The 22,057-nt window shown below is 49.9% G+C and overlaps 1 protein-coding gene across 1 annotated transcript in view; it reads right to left on the bottom strand.

Moving 5' to 3' along the window:
- Cdh23 (cadherin related 23) overlaps window positions 1-22,057 on the bottom strand; it is a 379,482-nt gene that overhangs the window by 342,925 nt on the left and 14,500 nt on the right. Inside the window, exon 2 of the mRNA XM_052744906.1 lies at window positions 2,352-2,423. Coding sequence (XP_052600866.1) covers window positions 2,352-2,418 — 67 coding nt within the window. The 5' untranslated portion in view covers window positions 2,419-2,423. The remainder of the gene's footprint in view (window positions 1-2,351; window positions 2,424-22,057) is intronic.

The raw sequence follows: 22,057 nt of genomic DNA, 5'->3' as shown, positions 1-22,057 counted from the left end.
AATAGTGGGCTAGGATTGCAGGTAGAAAAATTAGCCAGGGGGGTGGCTAGAAAAACCTTGCCTGCAGCAGATTGGTTTCTTTCTGACTTTTCTTTCATAGGGCCTCCTGGCACCCAGGGATGCCATGTCTGAGGTTCCTCGTAGCCAGCCCCCAGGCACCAGGTTGAAGGAGGGTTCGAGAAGGCTTGCTTGGGCCTCTGTCCAGTCATAGAGCAGAGGGGCCTACGGGGAAAAGGGTGGGGGAAGGGACAGGAGGCTACAGCAGAGAAATGACAGACTGAGGGGGTATAACATTATGGAGGGCCTATCTCACCTCTGCCTCCCAGGGGTGGAGAACCAGTTCATTCTGGGGAGCCAGGTCCCCAACAGGGGAGGACCACGTGACGTAGTCTGGAAACCAGAGAAGGGCTAGCCTAGGAAGATGAGTGGCAAGGGATATGGGAAGTCACATGTTCTTCAGCCAGCCCCCTCCCCAGGGTCGGCACCTGCCACCCCCTACACTAAAGGAGCGACTCCAGCCTCTTAGCAAATGCAGACGTGGTCAGCAAAGCTAGCCAGTACATAGGGAGACCACCTCTGCTTTGCCACAGAATTTGCTGGGTGGCCTCAGGCCACTTGGTATGCGTCTCTGTTTTCTGCACCCCATTTTGTTCCCATAAGAGAGAGACAAGTGCTACTAGTTACGACAGGGTGAGCATCAAGCGAGCATTCATCCGGCACCTGGCGTACCAGTCAGAGGGCTTGATGTGCATATTGATTCATGGGATCGACCTGTGTTGCTCCTGAAGTACAGACGATGAAAGTGTAGTCCAGGGAGGCTCGGAAGCCTGCCCAAGGGAGCCCAGGGGCTGAGAGTGTGGTGTGTGCATGCAGAACACCTGAACAGTCATCGAGAGCTCAGGGGAGACAGCCACCTCCCTGAGCAAGCTGGGACAAACCTGCTATACAGTTACGCGTGTGGCTTTTAATGGACAGACCGCTGGTGCAGCAAAGTGGGAAAGGACAGGAGTGTCTAAGCTCACAGAGTCGCATGAGAGGTAGAGACAAGTGTCCCGACGTTCGCCATCTAGTCCAAAGGCCTCCTGCGTGGGGCAGACCAGGGGTGATCATCAGATTAAAAAAAAAAAAAAACCTTGGGCCCCAGCCTCTCCTCTGTACAAGGCTCTGAGACTGTGCCCACTCTGTCTCAGAGTCTGAGACTGGGCTGTAGTCCCAAGCTGTCTGGATGGGGGTGAGCTCCTCATGGCTGGGGGCATTCCCGAAGGGAACGGGGACAAGGAGAGGAGGAGACTGCCTTCCTGGCCAGATGCTAGCGAAACTCCAACAGGTGCTAGCGTGAGGCAGCGATGTCCTCCAGAGCTCCGCGGCTCCCTGGAGTGAGGCAGCAGAGAGAGGCCCCGTGGGAATGTGCTTGCCTGTGTCGCCAGGCACGTGGTACCCATAGCTGGTCTCTGAGGACATCCTGGCCCTGGGGGACCCTGTGCATGGCATGCCTGTGGTCCGGGCCTTCCTTCAGTGCAGCCTCCCTGTTCCTGATGATCTCTTGCCCAGAGGCAAGGACAAGGTGCCCAGGCCTTCCTGGTGGGCACCAGTGGCATTAAGAGGGGGAGATTCCTAAAAGAAGGACAGTTCTGGGCCATCACATACCTGTGCTCAGGCTGCCCACAAGCATTCTGACCGCTCACACGCTGCCCACAGGCATTCGGACCGCTCACACCCTGGCCCTGTCCAGGGTGCCTCCTCCCCTCCACCTCTCTAAAATGACTCTGGGTCCTCAAAGGCTAAATAAACAGCTTTCTCTTCCTGGCCAGGTGGTACCCATCTGCCTCCCAATGGCTCTTTGTCCTCCGAGCGACTTCTCTAGAGCCAGGGACGTCCCTATGAGCACATCCTGCATGGCGCCCTGTGTATCAACCCTGCATATTCTTCTCCTCCTGGACTGTGAGCCCCTTGCATGTGAGTTGAGGCCTTCGTTCCCTAGGGGTGGCATCCTAGGTACACAGCATCACGCAGGAGGTGCTCAAAACCGAGCTGTGAAACTGACCAGAACTGTGACCACTCCCCACAGCCCAGGAAAAGCACAGTTCAGGGTCACAGATCACAGAACCTAAGAATTTCTCAAGACTCCTCCATGGCCTGCCTCATGGGACCCAGGCTCTTGGGACAGGCAGTATTTTCAGCCCTAAACTGCAGGAGGCAGCTGAGGCCTAGAGAGGGAAGTGTGCCTTCAGTCACATGGCAAAATATGGTCTCTGAGGTCCTAGAGCGTAAAGTCAGGCTGCTGGCCTGAGCAACCTCCACCCTGGCCTCCCAAGCGCTGGTTGGTATTAGCAGAGAGAAGCAGGACTTACCCCAGGATCCAGACACCAGCATGAGAAGCCAGAGCGCGGCACAGGAAGTGACAGCGGCGCACCTCATGGCTCCTAGGGATGCAAACAAGGAGAAAAGAGTGTGAGATGTAAAATCCCGGAACTCCAGCATCTCATTTCTGGGGCCCGGTAGAGCAAAGCCCGGGAAGGGGAAGAGGGAAGAGCTCCCATGAGGAGAGAGTCCGGGCTACCCACTCTCAGCCTTATCCAGGTCTGGGTGTATTGCAGTGGTCTGAGAATACTTAGGCTTTACTAGGACTGATGTGACAGGCAAAGCTGGGTGCAGATGCATGCTGAGAAGACATGCTAGGGACATATTTAAGGTTCAGTGTATGAAAGGACAGATGGCTGAGTCTGCCCTCTGAACCCAGGTCCTGCAGAGCACCAGAGCACAATCAGCTTGGGAATGGGGTCAAGGGTGGTGTTAACCAGGAAGATGGGACCCGGCAAGTTCATCCAAGCACCCAGCCTCCAGCAGCCTTGGTCCAGTGTCTCACATCCATCGTATGATCTCCTAACCCAGGAGGATGAGAGGAAAACTCAGGTCATGGTGTCTGCGGTGGTTTGAATGAAAATGACCCCCATAGTACCATAGGGAGTGGCACTATTAGTAGGTGTGGCCTTGTTGGAGGAAATGTGTCACTAGGGGTGGGCTTTGAGGTTTCAGAAGCTCAAGCCAGGCCCAGTGTCTCTCTCTCTCTTCCTGCTGCCTGCAGATCTGGATGTAGAACTCTCAACTACCTCTCCAGTACCATGTCTGCCCACATGCCACCATGCTTCCTGCCATTATAATGATGGGCCAAACCTCCAAAACTGTAAGCCGGCCCCAATTAAATGTTTTCCTTTATAAGAGTTGCTGTGGTCATGGTGTCTCTTCACAGCCATAGAAGGTTGACTAAGACAGTGTCCAAAGAGGCACCCAGAGAATACCACAGCAAACCTCTGGGGGCCTGGAGCTGAGCTCTGGAAAGAAGTGGATTCAGTAAGGAATGCCCTATTCCTGAAGGAGGCTGGTGGTGGGCCACTCCTTCCTACCCATAACAGCAGGGTCATGGTCCCTCCACATCAGGGGCTCAGGATAAGACTTCCCTATGACCTACATCCATTTCGCCACAAAGTGAGTCTGAGGGTATGGGATATGGCTGGCATCCACCACCCTTCTGTCAGTACCCACTGGGTGTCCTGTTTAAAGCCCCTCCCCACCCCGGCTCATGAGACAGTCATCAGTCACACACTACCTTAATCAGGAAGCCCCACCATATGCGTAATCAGCACTGGGACATGGTAGACGGTTCACCTCCACCATCAATGACTGACCAGGAGAAGGGAAGATGGCTGGCCCTTGACAGGACTTTGTGGAGAGACTTCCACATCTCTGACAATATTGGCGGCCAATTCACCAATTCAGCCCTGGAAGGGACAGTTTCTCTGCCCTCTCTGTCCATGTCCTGGGCAGACACTGAGGTGACTCCCACAGATAATACAACCAATGACGTACAACAGTCCATGGAGCAGTTTTGTTTTAACTCTTGTGTGCACTTAAAACATCCTAATTACAGAAGTAAATGGCCGCCGGGCTGCATTTCACAAAGACATGGCCTCTTCTCCATCCCTCGGCATTTCCACCCCTATGAGTTTCCACATGTTCCTACCTCAGGGGCTCATGAGCTGAAAAGCTCACAGGATGAGCAGGGACCGGAAAGGAGAAAGCTTCTGGATTGGTGGAGGGAGTCCAGCTGTGTGAAAGCAAAAACTGCTGATGGTTCAGCCGAGTGAGGGAAGGGAAGGGTCCAGTGTGGCCAGAGCTTCTAAATTAGGAAAAAGTCTGGAAATTGGACTTTTATGTGAATCGGACACTTAAATATTGGTAGATAATTCAATTCCCAAGAAACACTTTGTACGCCAAACATGATCCATCCAACAAGCAGAGTGGACACTGGCCTGGCGGGCCTCCCACCAAGCCTCTCTCTGTTTTTCCATATATTCCTACCCTGTATTTGCTTGGGTCTCTGTGGCTGCTGCTGACCTCTGCAGGAACTTGCAGGCCAGGGTTGTGGTAGAGCGCTTACCTAGAATCTGCTAGTGAGGGGTTGGGGTGTGACTCAGAGGTAGAGTGCCTGCCAAGAATCCACCACTGAGGGGCTAGGGTGTAACTCAGAGGTAGAGTGCTTGCCTAGAATCTGCTCGTGAGGGGTTGGGGTGTGACTCAGAAGTAGAGTGCTTGGCTAGAATCCACCAGTGAGGGGCTGGAGTGTGGCTCAGAGGCAGACTGTTTGCCTAGAATCTACCAGTGAGGTTCTGAGGGCTCAGTCGTACAGCCCTTACCTAGAATCTTCTAGCAAGGGGCTAGGGGTGTGGCTCAACAGTAAAGAGCCTGCCTAGAGTACCTCACTGAGGAGCTGGATGTGACTCCATGGTAAAGCATGTAGCTAGCATATGGAAGGACCTGGGATTCATCTCTATCCACCACCACCACGCCCCAAAAAAGGACTGTAATTAGATTTTAAAAGTCTTATGTTTTTCTCCTGTCATGATATTCACAGATGACCCTCCAGGCCTATGTGACTTAGAACTGCCTCCTTTCCTATAGGAGCTAAAAATAGCCCAGCAGGGCTTTCCTACAATAGAGAGAACCATCCGCTCCAACATGCATCTGGATTCGTACCCCTACAGGCAAGGCGACTGTGGGTTTTCCTCTCTGTGTGACTGTGTCAGGACTCCGCTCTTCGGGACTTTTCAGTGACCAGGGCATTGCAGGGTCAATTAAACACAAACCCCAAGTGTATATGTCGGCCTTCATTAGATGTCACCAGATTACCTTCTGGGACGGATGGCAGCAATCCACAGTCCCTCCTGCAGTGTGCAGTAGGGCCCAGGTGCCCAGCTGCAAGTGATCCCTCTTTTTAAATGGCTGCCAATCGGACACGTGAAAAACGGCATGCCATCCTCACTTTCATTTGCATTTCCCTAACTACCGGTGAGGTTGCGCACGATGCCTTTTTCTAAACATTGGAACCACTTTCCATCTGTTATCTCAAATTATCCTACCGGGTCCCGAAAGGAAGCCAGCCAGCATCGTGTACAATATCCCTGATTTACAATTGGAGAAACCAAGGCACAGAGTAATCGAGTGATGATCTGACACCTCGTGGTGAGTGACTGTCTTCAGGGAGAAAAAGAATCTGCAGCCCTCTGCCTTACCAAACCAGATGTTAGGAGAATTAAACATCTGTTAGGAACATCACCCAGAAATAGCTGGGGAATTCACGCCACGCTGCTGGGAGCCGCGGGAAGTTTGTGGCGCACGCAAGGAGGAAGGAAGGAAGGAAAAAAAAGGAACACTCATTAGAAGATTCCGCCAGCCAGGGCCCTTCATGGGCGTTCCCTTTACTCAGTCTTCCCAAATATCTCAACAAGAAGTTATTCTTATCTCCATTTTACAGATGATAAAATTGTGATTGGGAAAAGTCACCCTGGGGTGGTGAGTTGGGCTGGTATGCCATCACACTGTACTCTGTGACTCCCTTTTCTAACATGTATTGTTTCTTCTCTGGGGGGAGGGGGGCTGATTGTACACATAAGTGTGCTCACACGTGCCTGTGCATGTGGAGGCCAGAATTCATCAACTGGTGTCCTTTACGATCACTCTCCATTTTCTTGTTTGAGACAGTGTCTCTCGCTGAACCTGGAGCCCCCTGTTGGGCTAGACTGGCTATCCAGCATGCCCCCAGAATCTACAACAGGGGTTGCAGGTGCATGCTACCACGGCCAGCTACTACATGGATACAGAGATGTGAAGGCAGGTCCTCACACTTTACCCTCTAGTCCCAGCCCTGTTTTGTTCTGTTCTTTTGAGGCAATCTTGCTCTACAGCCAAGAATGACCTTGAACCCACAAGCTTACTTCTACCTCCGGAGGGCTGAGTTTACAGGGACGCATTACAACCCCAAACTGGTTTCCTTACATATCAGAATGGTGGCCCTTCCTTGCAGGGGCACCTGTATTCAGCAAGGAGTCATGTCTGCCCAGTAGGCGCACCCGACAGAGTTCACAGGCCTGGGTGAGGCATGCCCCATCCCACAGGGCCAGCTCAAGGTCACTGAAGCATTCTGGGTTCCAACCTCCCTCTGTAAATGTCTGTCCTTCTCCTTCTCAGACCATCAAACTGGCTCAGTGCCCCAGCTGTCAGTCAAGGGAGACCAAACACAACCTATGCTCTGAAGGGTTCTGTTCTCCGTCTCTCTATCCCTATCCCATGAGACCATGGTCCAGACCCTAACCTCATAGCTTCACCAGAGGGTGAAGGCAAGCGGCCAAGCTGGAACTGGTCCATACTGGTCCTTGGTTGTCCCTGAAGCCCCCGACTTCATTCTTCTTTGGGCCTAGCCCTTTGGCAATTTATCTTTTCCACATGAGATGGCCCAAGATCATCGAGGCCACGGGCAGTGTGCCTGGCTCACAGATGGCCATTTTGATGGACACTGCCTTCGCCTGCTGCAGTGAATGGCAGGGACTCCCCTGGGAAAGCCTGACCTTGCAGTGCTCCGGACAATGGCAGCTCCCCAGCCTTCTGGTCCTCCCTCCTTTTCGCACAGTCTGGCCCGGTGGCTTCTTCGACCACAGGCCACAAGTTCCCACCCTGGAGATGTGGTCAGTGTACCCCCTCACCTTTCCAGACCAGAAGACAGATACATCCTTCATGCTGAGCTTCCAGCCTAGGCCTGCAAGTTGCCAGAAACATATACGTGCAGGGTCACAGCCAGTTACCCCCAAATCTTTCATGTACCTGCCTTAACAGTCCTTCACATATGTGGGAAAGCTTTCAGAAACTTCTCAAATCTCTCCACTGCCAAGGAGACACAGAGCCAGGCCCTAAAACATTCCGGCCACCAATCCTCGTGCCAACCTTACATCGAGCCCTATGGATGAACAGGGGCCAGAGCATGACTGTAGACATGTGCTAGGACAAATAAGAGCCACCAACACAGAGGATCCCAAGGAACCCAAGAAAGCTATACAGATGCCCAAGATCCATGATATTAATGTTGTGTGTGTGTGTGTGTGTGTGTGTGTGTGTGTGTGTGTGTGGTATGTGCCAGGCATTCTACACACTGGAGCTCAGAAGTTAAATAATTTGAGTAAGGTTACAAAGCTAGTATGTGGTCGGGTCTGGGGTTGAACCCCATTCTGAAGGCCAGCATAGTCACTCCCGGTCTCAGCCCTTAGATGTCCTGGGTTCAGGTGTGCCCTGGGTGATGTGGTGGAGGGTAATAGGCAAGATTCTGCATCCACTGGACAGGCCAGTGAATTGGATTTGGATTTTAACATCTCAAAGGCTAGGCCAGCAGGAGGACCAGGAAGAGAAGCTGAGCTAGGGTTCGCAGAGGGGACGCTGTGCATGCCCGTCCTGGAGTGACCCTCTACACACTAGGCATTGGGCCAGACTCCAGGATACAGGAAAGAAAAAGGTCCAGACCCTGCCTGGGGGAAGCTGATGCTCCCTGAGAGGGATCAGCACAATCAGAGTTGTGCAGGGAGGGGGATCCGTTAGGGGTAGGGAGGAGGAGAGAAGAAAGAACAGGGTAAGAACACTCTGAGGGTCACGGGGGTGAGAATTCTCTGAGGGTCAGTGAGACATGATGTATGAGGAAGCAGAAGAATGTGCCCTGTGGACATCTGAGGGGAAAGGGTTCAAACAACAGCCTGTGCGAAGGTCCTGAGGCAGGAAGGCTAGCGTGGTTGAGGAACAGGAAGGGCTAGCATGACGGATTAGAGTGTGCAATGGTGGAAGATGAAGGAGATAAGGGCAGGGAGGTAACAGAGCCTCCATGGACACCTTGTGCCGGCTGAGTGACCCGGGTTCTGAAACAGCCCCTCAGCGGCTGAGTGGAAGATGCATGTAGTGTAGGCACAGGGGTGGGATGGACGCTGACCGGGGTGGAGGAAACTAGTGATGCTGGCCAGAGCTAAGGCGGGTGCGCAGCAGGGGACAGGTGTGACATCTGGCCCATTGTGGGCCTTATCCCAGCCAAAGCAGAGGGGGCTTCCTTTTGGAGATGACACACCTCCACTAGAAAGATGTAATCAAGGCAGCTCTGGCCGAAGCACGGGAAAGGTAGAGACCCAAGGCAAAAGAGGCTGCAGTACAGCCACCGAGGGGCAAGGAGCAGCATACAGAAGGGGCCTGCTGAGTTGGGCCCAGCTGTTGATAACCAGATGGGGTAGCTGACTAGGGCCCCCGAAGCCAGGATAGAGATGTGTGCAGGAGTCTCCAACATGGCAAATGGTGACATGGTCCATGGATTCAGCCCTCCACGGACTCCTGAGATGGCAGCATTATTGGGGAGTGGTAAAGGGAGCGGGGGAGGGGTTGACTGGAGGGAGAAGGTCACAGGGGCAGGAGGGGGTGGGGCTCCCCGGAGGCTGTATCTCCACCTGGGCTTTTCCCATCTCCTTCTTCTCTTTCTTGCCTACTAAGGAGTGAAGAACAGAATGTCCCCTCTGCCAGACGCATGGGTCAAAGTCGCTGTGGGCCGGATCCTCTGGCACCCTGAGCCAAAATCAGTCCTTCCTCTTTTAAATTGTCTCAGGCTAGTGCTTGTTGTGGTGATGACAAAAAACAAAAAAACAAAACAAAAAAACCCTGTAAACTTATAAACTACTCAGGGAGTCACAGCCGTCCACACCTCTCCACCTATGGCAAGCCCAGCCACACCGCCTTCCTGCTTCCAAGTGAGATGGGCCAGGAGGACAAGCCACACCCCAACAGTGGGACATTCCTAAGTGCACAACAACCAACATCAGCCCTCAGAGACAAAAACACAGGTCAGCAGCAAGGCCCCAGCTGAGGACTAACAGCATGTGTCCAAGTGTTGTTCACGTACCACATGCATGCATCCGCACACACGTCCGAGCAAACGCCCACCAACAGACACACTTCCGTGCACACACATGTATCCACACATGCACACAGAGGCTGGGCTCTGTCACTTTCAAGGAGAGTGCCTACCAGGTGGGGTCCCCAGCCTGACCCTAGAGGCTTCCCACTCCATTGTCCAGGCAGGAGGAAGGCACATTCCTTGCCAATCTGAAGGGATCTTTCCGCACACCTACAGGCCCCTCACAACGCCAGAGGAAGCCCACTGCAGCCTGGCTTCCCAGACCAGCTGCTCCTCGCTAAGATGACAGATGGCCACACCCCCATCTTTTAGGAAACAGACCCCATTCCCAGATAGGATGACCACCACAAGCAGCTCCAAATTTTCCCCTAAGCCTGAGCAGGAGTGAAGGACCACTTTCTGGCAAGAGGCGATGTCCCCTCACCCCAGCAAGCAAGAGGAAAGGCTAGCAGAGCAGAGGGAGGAGAAGGGCAGAGGGAGGCGTCTGAGCAACATTTTGCTTTCTCGGGAGGGAGAGATTTTCACAGCAGGGCGCCACGATTTAGTTGGAACTGTTATGAATTCCCATAAAATCAGAGGCACTCAACTTTGAATGGCAACACGCTGTTGAAATCAAACACAATGCCGGGGTTAGCCACGTCACCACACACCAAGAGGCCTGTGGATGCACAGTGCCTGCCGATGACATTGTTAGACCACTCATACACAAGCCACTGCTTGTCACCAATGGTCACACCTCAAAGCCCACAGTGTCTAGGCCAGTGGGACAGAAAGGAGGGACATAGTCACCCTAGGGCATTCTGACCTTGCACCTTTCCCAAAACTATCATCAAGGGACATTGGAGAGGTTGAGGAACCAGCAGGGGTGGAGGGCTATTACCTGAGACCCCAGGCAAGGGGGCAACAGTGGTCTAGCCTCGTCCAAGGGAAGCTTTGAGTCCTCCACCTACCCTTCTTCAAAAATCACTGGGCAAAGCATACATTGTATTCTTCTTGTAAGCGGTCTACAGGCATGGTGAATAACTGAGAAAATGGACAGAGCAGGAAGCCAGTGCCCCTGCTAGCCAAGTCATGCCCCTCCTTTTCCAGGGCTCCCTGAAGGACATGGCATACACACTGCCTCCCTCTCTTAAAAAAAATAAATAAATAAAGAGGAGGCCTGTGATCTCAGAGGGTAAGAACACTTGACGACCCGAGTTCAATCCCCAGATCCCATGGTGGAAGCAGAGAACCCACTCCCAAGGGTTGTCCTTTGAACTGCACATGCGTGCCATAGCACAGACACACAACAACAACATTTTTTTTTTTTTGGTTTTTTGAGACAGGGTTTCTCTGTGTAGCTTTGTGCCTTTCCTGGGACTCACTTGGTAGCCCAGGCTGGCCTCAAACTCACAGAGATCTGCCTGGCTCTGCCTCCCGAGTGCTGGGATTAAAGGCGTGCGCCACCACCGCCCGGCTTACAACAACATTTTTAAAACACATGAGGGCTAAGGAGACAACTTAGTCAGTAAAGTACCCACCACACCATCGTCAAGACCTGAATTCAACCCCCCAGAACCACATTTCTTTTCAAAAAGCCAGGCATGGTGGCACACACAAGAATCCCTGAGGCTCACTGTCCAGCCAGCCAGCCTAATTGTGAACTCTGGCCACGACCAAAGCTCCTTGGGGAGGAGAGGGTTTATTTCAGCTTACACATCCAGGTAATGGTCCATCCTTGAGGGAAGTCAGGACAGGAACTCAAACAGGACAGGAACCTAGAGGCAGGAGCTGATGCAGAGGCCTTGAAGAGTGCTGCTTACTGGCTTGCTTCCCATTGGCTTGCTCAGCCCACTCTCTTATAGAATCCAAGACCACCAGCCCTGGGATGGCACCTCCCACCATGGGCTGGGCCCTCTCCCATGAATCACTAATTAAGAAAATGCTTTACAGCTGGATTTCATGGAGGGATCTTCTCAGTTGAGATTTCCGTCTTTCTGATACCTCCAGCTTGCGTCAAGTTGACATCAAACTAGCCAGCGCAGAGGGCAATGTGACTGACCCAGTGTTCGGATGACAGCCCCATAGATTGCTTTTAACATTTCATTTTGACAAAGAAAGCCGTGGTAGATCCTCACTCCCGAATCCACACACACAATTAGGCTGTAGGACTTAGGAACTGCATCATCAGGCCGCTGCTGTCAGAGACACTCTAAGGCAGTGGTTCTCAGCCTTCCTAGGGTTGCGCTCCTTTAATACAGGTCCTCATGTTGTGGTGACCCCCGGCCATAAAAGTATTTGTTGCTACTTCATAACTATAATTTTGCTACTATTGTGGATCCTGATGTAAATATCCACTATGCAGGATGTCTGGTGTGCAGCCCCTGTGAAAGGGTCGTTCGACTCCCCCCAAGAGTGTCGAGACCCATAGGTTGAGAACTACTGCTCTAAGGACCGTACCCCGCGCTACACTCTCCTAGTCAGGATACCATGAGGCTATTGCTCTTTCAGCCTATTCTAGAAAGACACCTGAGGTTCATCATCATCGAGGTACAAGGGCAAGAACAGAGTCAAGTTCAGCTTCCTCCTCTCCCCCGCTTCAGCCAAGGTTAGCAGGCTGCATCACGGCCAGCCAGACCTGGCACCTGGCTGACACCTCCCATTCCTGTGCACCTGTGTCCTTGGCTAGGCTTCCCCTCTCCTTGGAATACCACTGACCTCACCTTGTGTGGCCAGCCCTGATCTCCAGGCACAGCCCTGGTACCACCTGGTATCATCCTGGATCCTCCTGGAAGGGGGTTCTCAGCATCCCTCCCTCACCCTTCCAACGTTATTACAGGCATCTATCCCAGCATGGGGATCAGTGAACAACCCAGAGCCCTGGTGCCAGCAGACGCTCAGTGCCCTGCAAGCGCCGTGAGCCATCTGCCCATGGGGGCTCCCATTCGAAGCCACAGCAATCTCATTTCTTTTCTGAGGCTCCTCTCTTTGCCTTTCTCACCTGAGAAAATCTGCCTCCAACCATGCAGTCAGTAAGCGAATAGCTTCCACACACCCAGTCGGAACCATATTGCTCCTTCCCTTGGATCAGCACATCCCTGCCTTCGACTCACCAGGCCCAGTTCTCCCCTTAGGCATCCCTGTGGCTGGTCAGACTCTTGGTCTCAAACTTGGATGGACATGTGTACACCCGTCTTCAAAACAGCATCATCTCAATGGCCAAAAGTTGGACCCATTGAATACCCACTGCTCGTAACCGAATGGAGAAGGAAAAGGCCGCACAGGCGTACAGTGAGAGAATCTTCACCTTTAGAGGCAGGGAAATCGGGGCCAACCAGGTGGCTCAGCAGCCAAAGGGCCTTACCACACAAGCCTGGCGGCCTGAGTTCCACCCCCAGAGCCCACATAAAGGTATAAGGAAGGAATAGACTCCACAGAGTTGTCCTCTACCCTCCACACACATGTGCTGTGGTACACTCACAAAAGATACATGTATCATGCACCCATACATGCGTGATCCACACATACACACAATAATTTCCTTTTAATCTAAAGGGTAGGAAAGTCTGGCCCACACTGACTCAAGGGGAAATTCAAAACATTAGGCTAAGGGGAGTGAGATAAACCCAACAGGACATTTGACCTTTGATCCCTCTCATATGAGCTACTTGGGCCTGTCAAGTTCATAGGAAGTTTAAGGATGGGGCCAAGTGCTGGGGAGGGAAGAACAGGGCACAGTTTCAGTTTCACATGATGGAAGTTCCAAATGGTAGATGGTCATGATACTGTCCAGTGGCATTCAGTGCCACAGAACTGTGCACTTAAAATGACCAAAATGGTCAACTTTATGTTATGTGTACTTCATGGCAAGAAAAATGTAACACAAAAGCAGGGCACGTGTATAACACGAGCACCTCTCATGCTGCTACTTTTTTAAAAGTACCCCAAGGAGACAGCAGGGTACATAGATGGCATGCCCATTTCACTGATGCATAGACTGAGCCCTGCTGAGGTGAATTTGAGCCTGAGGATCAGCCAATGTGGGCAGAGAACACTAGGAGTTTTGTGAAGATAGTCAGACTTTAAAAGCAACCTTTGACTCATTAAGAGGAAAGGCATCCTAATTATCCTAGCTATCCAAAGGACGGAGTGTGTTCCTGAGTAGATGGTGAGCTTCCTGTCCCGAGAGGTATACAAGTTATGGTTGAAGGTCCATGAGGGGGTCACATCGGCAACACGCAGCTCCTCACACATGCCTCACCGTGTTCTACCTCCTGTCTCTCAACATTTATCACTTTCTCCCTGCCACCCCGAAACCACTTTCTAACCTTTGCTAAGGACGATATCTTTTTTTTTAAATACTCAATTTAAAAAAAAAAATTTCACATGTGTATGAGCAATACACAAATCATAATTCTTAAAAATAACAAATTGCAGGCCAGAGTAATCATAAGTAAATTGATATTGATAAATAAGCTTTTCTCCAGAGCAGTAGGTGGTTTATTTTAATCTAATGAGTTTTGTATTTTCTCAGCTTTCAGATGCCATGATGAAGGGCTGTCTGCTATAGAATTACGACGCTCTCCAAAATATTGTAATTTAATGCCTCATTTTGTCAAGACTTTCTGGAAAATGAGATTTGTTCCCAGTGAGGAATTTTACTTGGCTTTTTCCCCACGTGCCCCCACCCGCCTCCCCAGGCATAAGGGTGCTCCTTGGGCTGAGCTGGGGGGTGGGGTGGAGGTAGGGGGAGATGAAGGCGAAGAAGCAGCAGGACAAGGGATCGGGCAGGGAGGGACACCGTAGAGCCTTGCCGGATGGATAGACCTGCTGTGTAGCTGTGTTGTGTCCGCCGCCCACTCTGTGCTCACCACTGCCCCTGTGAGGAAGGAGGGTGGGCAGGCCTCCTTTTTCTCATTAGGTGCTCAAAGGGCTCTTGTCTGGGGGTCAGCAGGAGTGGATAGGGACCTACAGAGAGAAGGAAAGATGGCCACAGGTGGGGAGGCCACAGAAGGAGACAGATCCGTCTGTGGAGAGCCTTGGAGATCATCTCTTGGAATGTCTCCTCGGACAGGGGGCTCAACAACACCCGGGCTAGCCTGGTATTCTTAGAGCACATTACTAATGCCCTGAGGAAACTTCTGGAAGGAGACAGTACCAAGAGCTACAGGGAACAAAAGATCAAGAGGCGGAGCAAACCCACAAGGAACACAGCCTATTTACCACTGGGGGTGTGAGCCTCAGTGGACCAGTGGATTGTCCAGTGCCTCAGTTTCCCTTGCCTCTAGGCTGAGGGTGGTTGGGGACCGAATGAGGCAGGGTATGTCTTGTCCTGCACACAGCCTCGCGTGAGCAAGCTCACACTGAACACTAGAAGTAGTTCCCTTGTCACCAACATCACAACCATTGTCATCATCGTCATCCTTGTCACATCATCACTCTCGTCATCATTATTGCCACATGTCACTGTCACTATCATTGTCAACATCACTATCATCGTTCACCATCATCACTGTTGCCAGCATATCATCATCACCGTCATCACTGCCATCGTCATCACTGTGGTCGCCATCAACCAATCATCCATCATCATCATCATCATCATCATCATCACTGCAGTCATTAGTTGTCATAGTTAAACCTCATTGTCATCATTATCATCAACATCAATATCATCATCAATATTATCATTTGTGTGTGTGTGTATGTGTGTGTGTGCACGCGTGTGTGTATAACATTCCTGCACACACATGCTAGTGGAGAGGACTTGAGAAGCCAGAGTTTGATGTCTCTCTAGATTCTTTCCGGGGACTTTTGAGTTTTACGTGGGCCCCACTCACTATTCAAACAGTAAATTTAAGGGTTGAGGAGATGGCTCAGTTGGCAAAGTGCCTCCCACACAAGGATCAGGAGCCAAGTTCAAATCCCAGGATCCATGATAAAAGCTGGACGTATGGCAGATCCCAGAGCTCACTGGCCAGCTAGCCTAACCAAACACAGGGAGAAACCCTGCCCCAAAATACAAGGTGGAAAGGGGCTGAGAGATGTCTTAGTGGGCAGGAGAACTTCTTATGTAGCATGAGGACCTGAGTTTGGATCCATCCCAGCACCCATGTGACAAGAAAGCATAGTCTCAATGCACCTGTAACCCCAGCACTAGGTGGGATTGCTGGCACAGGCTGGCTGGTAGCCCACTTGTAAAACAGAAGTTCCAGGTTCAGGGAGAGACACTGCCTCAAAGAAATAAGGAGAAGGGATAGATGTGAACACTAATGACCTCCAAAGACCTTCAGGAGTGCTATGCATATGCAGCACACCCATGCACTTGCACATATCACACACACACACACACACACACACACACACACACACTACATCGCACATCATACATACATACACAGAAAAAGATAAAATAGACAGTAATTGAGGGGGATATCCAACACCGATGTCTAGTCTCCACATGCATGTGTACACACCCACATAAGAGGGGCACACGGCACACACAGTGAATAAACAAACTTGAACAATAAAGTATGCCATTTGATGTCGTAAAAGAGACCCCCTCCCCAAATGACCAATCTCCTCTCCTAATGGGTCCCACTCTGCCTCCCAGGTGCTTCTGTCCCCTTTTGGACGTCTGGTCGCTACAGTCACAACATTGACTCCCACCTCTTGGAGCAAGCCATTCATTCATTCACTCAACAAACTCTCTCTGAGTCCCAGTCACAAGCTGGGCTGAGGCTCAGCAAACGTCAGGACGACCTACCTATTCCTTCAGCCCTGTTGGTGGGAATGACTTTCACCCTCGGCGGCACACCAGATATTTCAGGCACAACCATTCTGGTTGGTCCTTTTATATTGGTCTCTTCTAAGTTCGATGTCCCTTAAAGAGCTATCCATACGTCTGAATTAAGAAAGTGCAAGGTATCCACCTTGGATTTCAAAGTAGGTGAGATGAAACTCAGTGACGCCGAGCTCACGTGTGCGGAAGTGATGCAAACTGTCACTCACACTGAACTAACCGTAAAGTACATCCACAGACAGTGGCTAGAGTGCAGAGAGATAAAGAGATGTGTGAGAGGAAATTAGAGAGGCCTAAGCTGCAGGACCTGGAGGCGGGTCAAGGGACCATGGTGACGGTGGTAGGGAGGATGGTGGTGGGGAGGATGATGATGATGTGATGTTGGTAGTAAAGGAGATGGTGATCATGGCGGTGGCAAAGATGACGGCAGGTATGGTGGGGACAATAGCCGTGGTGGCAACCGTCCTTTCTGGGGTACATACTCAGCGTGGTCAGCATTCTTTTATTGCTAGTTCTCACAATTACACAATAAGGAAGATGTAATTCTGGCCATACCCATTCACAGATCAGGAGAGCAAGACCGGGAGAGGAGAGGCCACGCACACGAGGCTAGTCCAGCAGTAAACAAGCTGGGATGCAAACCCCAGCGAGGTCCTGCTTCTGGCCATGGTTCAATACTTGGGGCAGACTGATGATCTTCATGAGAACAGAAAACAGAGATTTCTGAACGATCTCGAGGGTCTGGTGTGCTATTGGGGCAGTGAAATGTTGGGGAGGAAGGTACAGATGCAGGGAAGCCGGGGGGAGGCTCCTGGAAAGCCTGCCCCAAGAGCCTCTTCTCCACTCGGGGCCTTGCAAAGAATGGGAATGGAGGAGCCGGCACAGTTGTGGCCACCTGCGGGATTAATCTGAGCTTGGGCCTAACAAGGCAACCACAGGTAATGATCCAGGGCCCTGAGGGACAGGAGGCGACAAGAAGAAAGGACTCAACCCCCATGTCAGCTTTCCCTTTGAGACGTCTGCCACTTCCTAAGCCACCGGCAGGAGAAGCTGGAGAAGCAGCAGAACGCAACTGGGTTGCAGAGTGGCGTTCCAGTTGACTCCCCTTACCGAAGAGATGGAAACTGGAGTATGAGAACGCCAAGGAAGAGTGGCTATAGCTAAGACTCCAGGCTCCCCGTTGGACGACTCTGGAATGTTGCTTGTAGGGTGCAGATCCAACTCTGAAAACCCGGACCAAGCCTTGAGTCAGTCAGGCCTTGGCGAGAGTAAGATGGCTGGCAACCCTGCGGTCTGCCAGGTGACACTGTGAGTCCTCTCTGAAAGGATACACAGCCCCCTGATGCTTCCTACTGTCACACAGAATGACTTCACAGTCACAGTTATCAGCCCCATTACATTCAGGCCAAAGGAAAACAGGAGATAAGAAGTTACAGAAACTAGAGTTAAAAGTATCAGCTTAAAGCAGGGCGGTGGTGGCGCACGCCTTTAATCCCAGCTCTCGGGAGGCAGAGCCAGGCGGATCTCTGTGAGTTCGAGGCCAGCCTGGGCTACCAAGCGAGTTCCAGGAAAGGCGCAAAGCTACACAGAGAAACCCTGTCTCGAAAAACCAAAAAAAATATATATATATATATATATATATATATATCAGCTTAAAAATTATTATGACAGTATATCTGCAAAAAAAAAAAAAAAAAATAAGTGACCAAAAAGATAGACAGGCTTAACAAAGAATTAAAAACTACATGATAAATTCCAAAAATAAGAGCCAGGCATAGTGGCCCATGTCTTGAATCCCAGCGCTCAGGAGGCAGAGGCAGGTGGATCTCGGGGAGTTCAAGGCCAGCCTCATATACATAGAGAGCTCCATGGTTATATATTGAGATCGTGTGTGTGTGTGTGTGTGTGTGTGTGTGTGTGTGTGTGTGTCTCAAAAAAAAAGCAAATCCAAAAATGAATAATATAATAATTTAAAATCAAGTTATCATGGTATGAACAGCAAATCAACAGGGAAAAGGGAGGGCTTCTGAAAATGGAAAATTTATTCCAAAGAAAACATGAGGGGCTGGTAAAAAGGCTCAGAGGTCAAGACTGCTTACTGCTGTATCAGGAGACCTGAGTTCATGTTCCAGTACCTCCATCAGTACCTACTCACAAAAGCCTGTAACTCTAGTTTCCAAGGGTCCAAGACTCACTTCTAGCCTCTGTGGGCACCTGCATGTGCGTGCACACATACACACACACACACACACACACACACACACACACACACCAACCACTAAATCTAATAAATCTTTTAAATGAAAAAATGGAGAAGGAAACATGAAGTGTGGGTGAGACTTTACCTCAAAAATCAAAACAATGAAACAAGAAACACAATAAAGAGTAAAGAACATCAGACTGAATAATAATAATAACGTTTTCTGTAATGTAAAATATATTCACAACTGAAGTCTATGCCACTGCTGGGTACACACCTGCTGGATGGAGCCCGATTCCCATCTTAGAGACACCTGCACACCCATGTTTATCCACCATTCACAACAGCAAGAAAAGGAAGCCAGCCCAGCTGTCCATCAACACACAGAGGGATTAAACAAGATGCATTACATACACATGTACACATGAAATTTTATCAGTCATAAAGAAAACAAGATTATGGCATTTCCAGGAAAACAGACTGAATTAGAAATGATCACACGAAGTGAAGTAACCCAGTCTCAGGAAGAGAAACACTGTATGTTCTCACTCATGTGTCGATCCTGGGTTTTAATTTTTCTATGTGTATACATGTGTGGGAGTGTGCACAGGTCATAGAACTAGACAGAGATCTATGAGATGGGGGGAAGGGGGCTCATGGGAGGGGAGAGTAACAACGTGTGAGGCAAGAAGGCAGAAGAGGTTTCAGTGCAGGGGAAGGAGAAGAAAGAGCAATAAAAACAAAGTATCCATGAAAATGACCCCTGAAACCTGAGACTTTGTATGGCAATTTTTAAAATAATAAATAAAAATTAATTAATAAAAATAATTAAGAGCTGGGTGTAGTAGCCAGGCAGTGGTGGCACCTGCCTTTAATCCCAGCATTCAGGAGGCAGAGGCAGGTAGATCTCTGAGTTGGAGGCCAGCCCAGTCTACAGAGTGAGTTCCAGGACAGTCAGGACTACATAGAGAAACTCTCTCAAAAAAAAGAAAGAAAGAAAGAAAGAAAGAAAGAAAGAAAGAAAGAAAGAAAGAAAGAAAGAAAGGAGGGAGGGAGGGAGGGAGGGAGGGAGGGAGGGAGGGAGGGAGGGAGGGAGGGAGGAAGGAAGGGAGAACGGGAGAAAGAAAGAAGAGAGAAAGAGAGAGGGAAGGAAGGAAGGAAGAAAACCCCCAAAGAAAGCAAAGAAGAAAATGTGTAATGAATAAACTAGTGAAGGGAAAACTGAAAATAGAAAATAACCAACGAATGTTTTAAAACTGGAAGGAAAATAATGATGTAATAAAAATGGGAAGATGGAGCCAGTGAGATGGCTCAGCGGGCAAAGGCGCTTGCCAAGGAGCCTGACACCCTGACTTTGATTTCTGGGACATACACGGTGGAAGGGGAGAGCTGACTCTTGCAAGTTGTCCTCTGACTGCTACACATGAGTCACGGCATTCAAGTGCCCACACATATATAAAAAGAAACACAAAGAAAGAAAGTAAAAGCAAAGAGGAAGGTAAACCAAGAAGACAGAAAGCAACTCTTAAGATAGTTGAGAACACCTGGTTGGTGTGTGTGTGTGTGTGTGTGTGTGTGTGTGTGTGTGTGTGTGTGTGTGCTCGTTCATTCGTTCTGCCAATATCTTAAATATAAATGGAACAAATACTTAAAAGACAAAGACAGACTGGATTTCAAAACAACTACATTCTATTTACAGAATATCTACCTTAAATATAATGACCCGGTGGGCTGGAGAGATGTCTCCAGCACTTCAGAGTCTTGGGTTCGAGTCCCAGTACCCACATAGAGGCTTACAACCATATTGGTAAGAAGTTCCAGGAGATCCAACCTCCTCCTCTGGCCTCTGCAGGCACCAGGCAAGCACACAGTGCACAGACATATTCCCACAAAACACCCACACACATAAAATAAATAAATAATAAAAATATAATGACGCATAAACAAGGAACAAGAACTGATTTCCCCGGACCCCCAGGGGAAGGAAAGAAGCTGTCTTCTGACCTCCACAGCCACACAGTGACATGCATGCACAGACAGACAGACAGACAGACAGACACACACACACACACACACACACACACACACACGCTGAATAAATCAAGTGAAATGGGAGGACCATGAGGCATCTTTGTTGTCAACTGACTTGGAAAGTAGTAAATAATAAAATCCTCACAAGATACAATTAACTAAAGCGGACACACAAGACACTAAAGTACAAATAGTGCTATGACACCAGGAATTAGAAACTACAGCTTATAGTCTTCCCAGCAGGAAGGAAGCCGAAGGCCCCGCTCCGTGCTCCCCGCCCCCCCCCCCCCCCCCCGGAGCCTCTCAACTGGTAAGGAGGACACAGCACACAAACCTTCCCAGAGTCCCCAGGAAAACAGGAAGAGGCAGGAACAGTTCCTGGCAGATCATAAACCGGGAACCTGATACTGTGAGCTGATACAGAAAATCAAAGCACAAGGAAGGAAAGTCCAGGGGCACATCTGGAAATAAAATCAAACCCAACGTGGCAAAATGCACAGTCATGCAGGGCACGGTCAACCAAACCTGCTGGAGCTAGTCAGTGGTAGAGAGAGATTGTGAAAAGAAAAGTGTGTGTGTGTGTGTGTGTGTGTGTGTGTGTGTGTGTGTATACATGTGGGTGTATGTGCATGGTGTGTTTGTGTGTCTCTATGTATGTGTCTGTGTGTGTGTGTACATGTGGGTGTATGTGCATGGTGTGTTTGTGTGTCTCTGTGTATGTGTCTGTGTGTGTGTGTGTGTGTGTATTTGTGTCTCTGTGTATGCACACGTATGAGTGTGTGTATCTATGTATGTCCGCATTTATTCCAGGAATGAAAGATAGGCTAACTTCTGAAAATCCAACATTGTAATTCTCCACACTGTCAAAAGGAAGAAGAAATTTTACAGTAATGTGTCAATGGACACAATAATTCACTGGAAAGAATTCTATACAACCCAGGTATGGCGGCACATGTCTTTAATCCCAGCACTTGGGAGGCAGAGGAGGATGATTAATAAATATAAAGCTATCCCACGTTCACGGCCAAGAGCTCAGTGCTGTCAGGATACTGCCAATACCACCTAAAACAATCCACAGATTGAATGCAGTGCCTCTAAAATCCCAGTGGGGACTGAGCATGATACTCCATGCCTGTAATCCCCATGCACAGGAAACTGAGGCAGGAGGATCACAAGATCCACCTTGGCTACATAGTGAGACCTTGTTGCAAAGAAAAATCCCAGTGGTGTTATTCACAGAAATTGGAAAATCCATCATAAGGCTTTATGCAAAATCTCAAAGCATCTCCTAAATAGTTAAAACCATCCTGAAAAAGAGAACATAGCTTGGAGGTCTCATCCTTTCCTATGTGAAATCTGACTACAAAGCTACAGTAATCAAAACATGTGATGCTGACAGAAGAGAAGACACACTGACTGATGGACTAGAATGTGGTCCAGATATTTCTGCAGATATCACGCAGAGCCAGTTGGGTTTATGAAAGGTACCAAGACAGTAAAATGGGGGAAGGACAGACAGAGCCGGGAAAACTGATCACGTGCAGAAGAGCCAAGCTGACTCCCACACACCTTACCTCGTGTGTGAAAATGGACCCAAATTAGTCAGGGTTCTCTGAACAGAATGAGAGAGAGAGAGAGAGAGAGAGAGAGAGAGAGAGAGAGAGAGAGAGAGAGAGAGAGAGACTGACTTACAGGCTACAGTCCAACTAGTCCAACAATGGCTGTCTATCAATGGAAGGTCCAAGAATCCATTAGTTGTTCATTCCACAAGGATGGA

The sequence above is a fragment of the Peromyscus californicus genome, unplaced genomic scaffold (assembly GCF_007827085.1).
Source record: "Peromyscus californicus insignis strain IS unplaced genomic scaffold, ASM782708v3 Scaffold_19__1_contigs__length_69161282, whole genome shotgun sequence".
Classification (NCBI taxonomy): domain Eukaryota; kingdom Metazoa; phylum Chordata; class Mammalia; order Rodentia; family Cricetidae; genus Peromyscus; species Peromyscus californicus.
Note: the sequence above shows the minus strand (reverse complement) of the source record. Positions and strands in the feature narration are given on the sequence as shown.